Raw genomic sequence first — 10,206 nt, 5'->3', positions numbered from 1 at the left:
CTGTGAGCTAGCGACGACAGCCGGATAGAAAATTCTCAAATCAAACCTTTAAACGAGCATAAGTTATTTATGGTACCTAACGACTGCCATGTAAATGCGGCCATTTCCAGCAAATTGCCGCAAAGCTGTGTGAGTCTCACAAAACGTTGCGTAGGATTACAGTATGATAATCGTTTCACCATCCTGGTCACGTCACCACCAGCTTGGTTGTCCTTTTAGCCACGTACACGGAGAGAAAGAGCGAGAGGGAAAGATCGCATAATTACGACCACCGAAAGCTGTTGATTAAACGTTGAACCTTACGCTCCGTTAGGGACATGGTGTAGGTAATGAAGTTCAAACATGGTGCTGCAAATCTTCAACTACACAATTCGTAGCTCAGCTTCGGGCAAAGTAGGAAGACGACGAAAATTTCTGGCTCAGCAGGAATAGATTTTAATCCGACTCGTTCCCTTTTTTGGCGAAGGCTGCAAAATGATTCTACCTTTTCTGTGCGCACATTTTTTGTCCCTATCTCTGGTTTTTCATATTTTCATTCTACCCATCTCGCCTACAGCATTCGATTCTAATCAGTTCGTTCATCTGACGGGTACGCTTTGAGCTGGATCCATCGTATCTTCCCGTGCGGGATCACTTGCCTGCCTTCGCACTGCTGGAAGAGCTGGGCCGAACACCGCACAAAGCTTGATGCCATCATTACGAACCACGTTGATGGTACCACAGATCGTTCGAATCGATAACGACATCACCGATACCCGACGCTATCAAGCGCAGAAGCTACCTTACCGTCTGCGGTACACCGGCGCCACGAAAGCTGACTATCCCGACCGCCCGGATCATCTTATTACGCTCGGGTCAGCACCACCGCCACCATCCTTATCCTCATTCTGTACATCATCTACCGATTCGTCCAATCATTTCGGGGCGAGCTAGTGCCACCTGCCAACTTCCGGATACGGCACACCAGCACACCGGACAGCTCGCGGCGGCAACGGACGGTTCGTCCGTTGGACAACCGATCCCAGCGGGAGTGTGAGCACCCGTCCACCGACGGCAGGGACAGTCCCATCGAGGACGAAATCCTATCTGTCCCCGAGCCGGCTCGTGAACCAACCAGGAAACGACACAAACACGACGACTGCAACGGCGACGTGGAGGACGTCGGCGACGTTGCGTTTAGTGCGGCGCCATGCGTCGCCGGAAGCCGATCGAAGGCTTCATTCTTTGCGGAATTTTCTTCTGGACAATAATCGCCCATCTCATCTCGACATGTTTGGCCATCCAGCTCGAGGAGCGGATGGAGATCGTGCGCAAAGTGCTGAAGGAAGTGCCTTTAATCGATGGGTAAGTAGGAACTTTCCAACCAACTTTCCCAATGATGCCAGATATGGTGCGTTAATGTTTAGCGTACCAAGTTTCAATACGCTTCACTTTGAACTAACGTTTTTTTTTGTGGTTTTCCCTGTTTTGATAAATTGGCGCACTCCACCTCCATTGCCGACAATCAGTCACAACGATCTGCCATGGAATATACGGAAGTTTCTCAAGAATCAGCTACGAGAGTTCCGATTTGGCGAGGACCTACGCGACATCACACCCTGGTCGACGAGTGCCTGGAGTCACACGGATCTACGACGCTTGAAGGAAGGCATGGTTTCAGCACAGGTAAGTGAAGGCGCTCCGTTCCCTTTTCGATCCAGTTATCACGTAAAATCGCACACAGCAGCACCTACTCATAAAATGAAATACTCTACATGGATGGTGTGGGCGGTTTTTCTGCTGCCTGTCGGCCGTCCAAGCTAACGATGGGCGCTGTCCGGGTGCTTTTCCTTAGATGTGCTATCGTGCTAGCCGCAGGAGCTAATCACTGCACCAAAGCTCAATCCGGCACAAAATGAGACGCCGGCGCCCGGTGATTACTTTCAACTAGTTATCATTAAATTGCGCAGCGCCGGTACGCCGGGAAGAAAGCAACGTCTGCAATGAGCGTAACAAAACGTACACATTCACCTTAACAGTTTCCGTGTTAAAGTGGTTCCATTTCCCGTGCCAAAAAGGAAAATGGGAACAGACAAAAAAAAAACAACGCTGTCTATCCGTACTATCATCCACACCGTTGACACCGTTGTTTTACGTGATTTTCCACCATGGCGATGCTGGCGTGGAAGAAATGTCAGATAATGGCACTCGACTTGCAAAACTTTAACGTGCTGTCCTTTGCCGCTATCTCACGTTGGTTATAGGCTCCATTCGCTTCGGTTAGGTCGGGCCGGAATCGACGTGGTGTATCGGCCATCACCGTCTGGAATCCTCGTAGCTGTCATCGCACCGCATCACCACGGTCATCATCGCCTATCAGTGTCTTCTTGGGCCGGATACTCGATTTCCACCATGCGACACAAACCGGTCTGAGTGCGTCGAAAGCTTCCAGCAATAAGAGTCTTCTCACTTATTTTTTTTTTGGTTCGTTTTGTTTGTTTGTCCAAGACAGGAAACTAATTTTCCTCACTCACGTTCTCACGTTTCCCCGTACCGCCCGGTTTACGTTCCACCCGTTTCCGTGCGTGTAATGGAAATGGCTAACGGAAACAACACGCGCCACCCAGTAAACGGTCGGCATCTTCTGCGTGCAAGGACCAGCATAATGTCTCCATCCATTCGGAACCGGTCCGAAGCCAACCGGCCGTCAAAACCGAAACCACCCACGGGAGTGCTATCATCCCTATCTTGCTGGCAGACCCAGAACTGGGGACGTGATAAAAACTCACCCGTTTCGGACTATTTTCGAGCGAATTTGCCACCTCCATGGTGTCCTGGTCGGTTTTCACCGCACCACTCACTTCATTACCAACCGACCCAGCGCCGGTGTAACTTTTGTCGGTTTGATGGATGTTGGCGAGCTTTACCGTTTTACTATCGTTTCCTTCTTTACTTGTTTTTATTCCCTTTTTTTGCCCCACGCTCGAACCATCGTTTGCGAGGTGCAAAGATAGCGAATGGTAAGAAAACAGCAAACACACACACATACAAGGAGTAAAAAATACCATCCCTTACATCCCTGCTGTTTCGATTTTATGGAATACCGTTGAAAAGCTAAAACAAGTTTTTCCGCTTTACACCGCTGGCGTTTTTGTTTTGTTTTTTTTTTTAACGGAAGCGTGTTCCAAGGATGGATGGGACGATCACTGACCATCCTTATCGGATCGGTGGCTGATTGCGTGGCAGCGGAATCGTAATGCCTGACCGGTTGTTAAGTTTATGTTGTAAGCTTGTTTGTTTTTGCTCTAATGCTTTAAATTCGACACGAAAACTTCATCCTCTTTATTACCCCGCTATGCGGTGGTGAACGAATGCCGTCAATGGTGGTCTGATCTGGCACGAAGATGAAGCCAGTTGCAGTTTGCTATAATGAGCGTGAAGAAATGTTGGTACGATTGAACGATGCTTAGGAAGCGAAGCGAAGTTTATCTCGTTGGAAAATGTACTTTTCTTTCTTTAAACCAAAAAATGTGCGATTTTGTCACAATGTGGAAAGTTATCATAAGATGACAAGTTTGTATTTATGAAGTACGATCTCAACAGAAAGTAATACTGACTAGATTGATTGGATAATATTTAAAAAAAAAACGGACATCAAATATGAAAGTTAATTGATTTCTTAAAATACAATCAACTATTTAAATTCCTTATCTTTGTAGTAACGAGCCTGTCTGTCCGATGAACAAGTGTCGCAGAAGAATAGACTTAGCAACAATAGCGCCATCTATGAGCAATATTCACAAGATAAAGTATTCGAATGTAATAAAATGAACATTGCTAGCTGCAGAAGTCATTCTGTTGCGACACCGATGGCTTTATACTCTCTTTAAGCAACTTCCCTTTTTATTTGCCATACATACAACTACTTACATCTTTCGCTGCGTCCTCCTCCAGAAGGTAGTAAAGAGCACTGAATAAAAGATAGCAATATTCCCAGACTTCTGGTCAGCGACTAATGATTTCGTATCGCATTTCAAGCCTATGACCATCAACTATCTTCTATTGATCATACTTATCGATCGAATACTATGTTGCGAATTCGTTTACTAAGAAGCTAAAGTAACATTAACAACCTCCTTCACAAGGAAAAGATAAAAACTGGCGAATAACTACATCTCATCCCAAGTCCCTTCGTCTGATCATCCCAAAACCGGACCCTTCCTTCCTGGAATAATGTGAGCGTTATTCGACAAGCTTTTTACCTTTCTTGACGTGTACCGTTTCTATAAGCATTCCCCCGAAAGCTAAACAAAAGAAAAATAACAATAAAACAAAACAAATCCAACCCTTTTAATTGAAGATAAAACGCTCAATCAGAAGGATGGTTATAAAAATTAAATGATTCACTCTTCGTTTCGGACTCTCAGCCACAGCTCTTCAGCTAGGTGCCATTTTGTGCCACTGCCCGAAGCTCCATCCCGGCCGTCTCCAGCCAGCATACGTCTCGAGAGCGGTATAAATAATTCATTTCACTCTAGAGAACGAAAACAACGAAAAAAAAACCTCCCCCAACGCAACACACCTCCAAGATATGTTGGAGGTGTTAGAATCGGACGGTTTCCGTCGGGGCACAAACTGGAAATGGAAAGAAAACCCAAGGCAAAAAGCACTATGCAAACGAAGCCAAACCACAGTCGACTACCTTCTTCAATTTCTAGAGCCTTCGTGGTTTCTGGGAGTTGGAGTCCGTAGCGGGCGGATGCAGGGTGTGTGTGCTGAACGCGTTTGTTGTACGTCCATATTCCCGCCCTTGCCGGTTGCTATAGCCGAGTGGGACGACTTCTGCCTTGATTGTCCCCTTGAGACGACAATGACGGTCCAATCTTCTTTCAATCTCGGGCCAAACTTCATCTCCTTCGTTGGTAGCATTTTTTGTTTTGTTTCCCTCTCTCTCTCCCTCTACCTCTCTATTTGTTTGCAAGTGAAGAGGTATGACTCTGGTACCGTGGCAAAAGGGATACCGGGGCAGGGTCGCAAGGAAAAGGTCAAACACAGAAGCCCTCGAAGTTTTGTCTGAAGGTGGTTTTGCTAATGTTATCTTTATGCTTCGTGATTGTCCTTATCATCGGAAAGTGTCGTGAGACTAGCGCTGACACCGTTCTGTTCTCTACTTTACCGACCTCTCACTTGCTGAAAGTTTCCCGGTTTGCAAAATTCTTGACACAATGGGTTTTCTTTCGCCCCCCCTCAGTAGAGCGGCTCGGGGAGGAGTCCAAAACAGGAATCCATTTAACCTTAGTGGGACTAGTCAATTAACTCTAAGTAAATTTCTCACATTGCCGTCGCACTGCTGCGAACTTCGACATGCCATGCTGTACACCGGGGTGCCGGCAGGAGAGAAAAAAAAACACATCCGACATGACGCTTTGCTTTATGTTTTATGATGTCCTTTCCTCCTTCAGTTTCCTCCCTCCCCGCCTGCCAACCCGACTCGCGTAAATCATTTTACACGCAATAGCACCCCGTGCACGAAGTACCGAGTTCCTTTTTCGGTGCTTACTACTAACTGGCTCCCGCTGCGGATATCGACTTCCTGCTTCCGATGCGGAGTACTGCAAAAATTTACGACCAGTCCGTGATTGCGTGCCGTGAGTTGGTTGGGTAAATGTTTGATCTGCTCGTTTCATTCCATTTGTCCGTGTCAGCTGCCGGCTACGCCCGGGGTGTGTGTGTGTCTGTGGTTTCTGTGGCTGGGTCGTACGCACACTTCCCTATCATAAAGCTTCCGTTTATGGATGGTTCTATTAAGCGTTTTTTTCTGTTTTGTTTGGTCCCTCGTGATATTTCTCGGTTACAGTTTTGGTCGGCCTATGCGCCTTGCTCGTCGCAACATTTGGACGCAGTGCAATTAACGCTGGAGCAGATCGATCTCATCCGGCGGTTAGTAAACCTTTACCCGCAGCACATGGCGTTAGTTACGACTGCCGATGGTGAGTATTTCCGGTATTGATAAATTGCCAATCCCTTTTTTCTGCTCCTAATCACTTCGGAGACATAACGATTCTGTAAATAGAAAAATAGCAAAAACAATATATCTAGCAAACTTCCTACCTTAAGCTCTACGAATAGATAAACGCCTAAAAGTATGCAATTGAGGATTTTTTATTTTTTTCGCATTAAAAACAGATCTTTCTTTATCAATGCTTCCAGGCGCTAAACTACTTGATATACAATTCTCGTCCTCTTCTTCGTTACAGGCATCGAAGAGAGCCATCGATCGGGCAAGCTAGCCAGCTTGATCGGGATCGAGGGTGGACACTCGATCGGTACGAGTCTCGGTGTACTGAGGACCTTCTACCAGCTAGGTGCCCGGTATCTCACACTCACCCACACCTGCAACACACCGTGGGCGGACTGCTGCAAAGTTGATGAGCCAGGGCGTGTGCCCCACATCGGGGGACTGTCACACTTCGGTACGCTCGTCGTGACCGAGATGAATCGGCTCGGCATGATCGTGGATCTGTCCCACGTGTCCGTACCGACGATGCTGGATGCACTGGCCACCTCGAAGGCACCGGTCATCTTCTCACACTCTTCCGCCCATGCCATCTGCAACAGCTCGCGCAACGTTCCGGACCATGTGCTGAAGCGAATCGTAAGTTTTTCGACCGCCGCTTTCTTCGGCGTCCCTAGTACAAAGTGTACATCTCCGCTTCGGCGGGCTGGTGGGTGCGATCCAATTAAAACCCGGTCCCCCGTCCAACTCCTGCCGAAGCTCCAGAACCAAGACTGTCCCAAACGCTAATGAAGTTAGCTGGAAAGCAAATTAAAATGAAAATCCATCCCATATTGTCCCTGCTAGACAGGGACAATGTCCATATAGAAATAATTTAGCTCGAGCTTTTGCAACCCCTCGCCGAACGGTCGCGTTTGTTAATCACGGCCATGCTCCTCGGTTCAGGTCCCTACCGGTGTCCGGTGGATATTATGTTTCCCTTTATTTTTGTTGGAGTTCTAAAAAAAAATATACACCTCGTATACATCGGTACCGCTGTGCTTCCAAGAACGCTGGACGCTCCAGCTAGCCGGCGGTGACGATCCAAAATATTTGCATAATTTGATGAAATTTAATATAGCCGTACTGTGTGCCCGGTGTGTGTACCGCTTCTTGCGCTGACATTGTCCCGCTTTAGAGACGGTTCTGGCAGTGCGGTGGACCAGCATGTGCACCGTGTGGAAGCCGCATCTTTTGCCACTTCTTTATCGACGACATTGAAATCGCACCATTCGGAAAAGAATAACACGAAATTAATTAAAAATCAGCACACAAATATGAATATTTCAGTGCGAAACGGGAACCCGCTAGCCTCACCTTTGTTGTGTTTGTGCGTGTGTGTGCGTTCGTTATGAATCTTTCGGGATACCCACCATTGGGCGGGTCCGCGTCAAACGATCCAAAAACAACATAAAAATGTCACCATCTATGTTCGTCCTTTAATGCATTGCTGTGCTTTTATTTCGCCCTACCGCTACACGAAACGGATGGATTTTCGCCCTCCTCGCCGCATCGACATGCGACCGAACACGAACACAATGGTACGACCGAACCACGGGAAAACCAATTTCCGCTACCAATTTGCCGTCCCATCTTCACCCACCATCGGAAACACCTCGCCCAACGCTCGAATGCAGGCCGTTAACGGGGGTCTGGTCATGGTTGCATTCTATCCCCATTTTGTGAGTTGTGGCGAAAAGGCAACACTGAAGGATGTAGTGGGTGAGTATAACTCCCGTAAATAACTCAGTGGCCTGGTCGGAAAGCTTCTAATGTACAGAAATTTTAAACCACTTGCTCCAACCCCAAGACTTCGACCGAGGTCCGGGTGATGGAAAAGAGTACCAACAAGAGTAGTAGGTTTGCATGGTACAATTTGCGTAGTGGATAGACCAAAAATGTCCAACAAGGAAAAAAAAGCTCAAGAAGTTCAGACAGTAGGGATCACTTGAATATGCTGACGTATGGAGCCAACACAATTTCCGCCGGACAGTGTTGGACACAAATGGCACAGTGGAAAAAGGCCGGGAAGAAATAGAAAGTCATGAAATCGTCATAGTTTCGTAGGCAAAATAGTTTACTTTAATACATAAACCAAAATTTCACTTGATTGAAGACGAGTTAGATATATTATTAAAGTTTTTTTTCTTGTTTTACATTAATTTAACATAAAAATGTTTTACCAATCATGTATGCCTGTATATTTTTGAAGTTTATGTTTCATTTACGTGTGTATTATTTAACAATTGTATTGTTTTGGTTTAATATGTTGTTTTCACAAATTCTATATATTCAAACACGATTATTATCCCTTTTTTTAATTCATATTCTTCTAAATCTGATTGCAGTCGGCAATTCTCGTCCAGAGAATGACTAATATCTTGTTGGCTTTTACTTGCGCGATTCCTTGCTCTTGGGACAAATATTACCTCCAAAAAATTACATAAGCTTTTAGACATAAGCTTCATTGTAAACTATTCCACAATTTGTACTGCAAGGGAGGACACAAATGTATATTTTCCGTGTTCAAAGATGTAGAATTTTAAGCGTAACGGATATATTTTGTAGCATACCCCTCCCAAAATTTCCATAATTTTCAATGCGCAAAGTGTTTTTTTTAACGGTGTTAATAACCTTTCACAAACAATACTAGTCATTAAAATCGCAGATGTACTTAACAAAAATACTTTCGGTCAAACTTGTTAGTAATCAGTTGTCAGATTTCACCAGCTTGATATTATTTTTTAACTTTTATAATTTATTGTATAATTTATTAATTGTAAGTCCTGGATAGAGAATTTTTAAACTCCAGCTTTGCTTATTTATAAGAATTTACTTCCATAAAGAAACCGCCAGAAAATCATTCTTATTCCACTTCTTAGGATTAAAAATGTCATTAAGCTCTGTGCAAGGGAAAGCTTTTTCCTCTGAAAGCTATTTAAATTACAAGAATCGGTTAATCGAAAAACATAACATCCTTATCCTATGCTTCCGCAGCGCACATTAATCACATCAGAGACGTGGCAGGCGTTGACCATGTCGGGATTGGAGCCGGATATGACGGGGTGAATTTGTAAGTCAAACCACTGGCCGCTGCGTTCCGCCCATCACTGACCGTAATGTTTCGCACGCTTCACTTTTCGCAGAGTACCGCAAGGTTTAGAGGATGTCTCCAGGTATCCTTACCTGTTCGCAGAACTGCTAGAATCAGAACGGTGGACCGAGGAGGACATAGCGAAGCTAGCCGGTAGAAATCTTATACGAGTTTTCCGACAGGTGGAGCAGGTAAGAGCGTGGCGCGTTACGTTACTGCTTTCCAGAAACCGCCGTACACTGTCGTCCGTGTTTCATCCCATTTCTTAGATACGGGATCAACTCGAAGCCCAGGGAATGCTTCCCATCGACCAATCGATACCACCGGAAGATATTCTCGGTCGCTCGTACTGTCGCTATTCGGGTCCGCGTACGTGATGAAGTGCCGCCGGTTCCGACGACGGCCATACACTCACTCTTCCACACACCATCGAACCAATCCACCAGAACCGTCGGGCCGTCTCGACTGCGGTTACGGCCGTACGCTGGACCACAGGCTGATTAGAGGTTGCAGGTATTAGAGCGCCCCGAAGGTATACTCGCACACACAGCTAACCGAACCAAACCAGTCGATGATGCGCGACGGCAAAGGACGAAGCGAATACAGTTTCGCCATTTTATTGCATATCACTCACTAACTCGTAGTAATGCCGTAGTAAGGTCAGTACGTTGATATCGTTAACGTAACGCAGTGCAGAGATTGCTCCCGGGCCGGTGTATGTAGAACTTCTCGACAGAGTCATGTTTTTCGTTATTTATCCCACTGGGAAGGAAATCAAAATGTACGACGATTTCGCGCACTCCAATGGTGGAGATTAAAATTAAAACAATTGCATCATACTACGCGAAACACGCGGTAGGTGATCTTAAAACTTTTAGTATTCCATTGATGGATAACGTACCGAGAGTGGTCGCGTTCGTTCCGAGAATGTTCGCATCGCAGTGGATTAGGTATTACTGTACAGCGCGTCGGTCCGATCGCGATCTAGCGATCAAGAATTTCGAGATCTCGAGAGCTCGCACGAACCAGTGGACCGCCTGACGGTATCGTCAATCGGTAAGGTAGATGTAAAATTATC

At 46.0% G+C, this 10,206-nt stretch overlaps 1 protein-coding gene across 1 annotated transcript; it reads left to right on the top strand.

Annotated features, from left to right (window-relative positions):
- Positions 1 to 1,189: 1,189 nt before the first annotated feature.
- On the top strand, positions 1,190 to 9,505 carry LOC128298144 (dipeptidase 1). The gene is made up of 8 exons (XM_053033886.1): positions 1,190 to 1,344; positions 1,509 to 1,665; positions 5,837 to 5,969; positions 6,237 to 6,634; positions 7,672 to 7,756; positions 9,032 to 9,107; positions 9,181 to 9,319; positions 9,398 to 9,505. The coding sequence occupies exons 1-8, from the start codon at positions 1,190 to 1,192 to the stop codon at positions 9,503 to 9,505; spliced, it is 1,251 nt and encodes a 416-aa protein (XP_052889846.1).
- The last annotated feature ends 701 nt before the right edge of the window (positions 9,506 to 10,206 follow it).

The sequence above is a fragment of the Anopheles moucheti genome, chromosome 2 (assembly GCF_943734755.1).
Source record: "Anopheles moucheti chromosome 2, idAnoMoucSN_F20_07, whole genome shotgun sequence".
In the NCBI taxonomy this organism is placed as follows: Eukaryota; Metazoa; Arthropoda; class Insecta; order Diptera; family Culicidae; genus Anopheles; species Anopheles moucheti.
Note: the sequence above shows the minus strand (reverse complement) of the source record. Positions and strands in the feature narration are given on the sequence as shown.

Bases quoted from the DNA above. Each gene is read 5' to 3' on its own strand.
- LOC128298144 (XM_053033886.1), top strand. From the start codon at position 1,190: ATGCGTCGCCGGAAGCCGATCGAAGGCTTCATTCTTTGCGGAATTTTC. The intron at 6,635-7,671 runs GTAAGTTTTTCG...GCTCGAATGCAG, and splicing joins ACCATGTGCTGAAGCGAATC to GCCGTTAACGGGGGTCTGGT. The intron at 9,320-9,397 runs GTAAGAGCGTGG...CCCATTTCTTAG, and splicing joins TTTTCCGACAGGTGGAGCAG to ATACGGGATCAACTCGAAGC.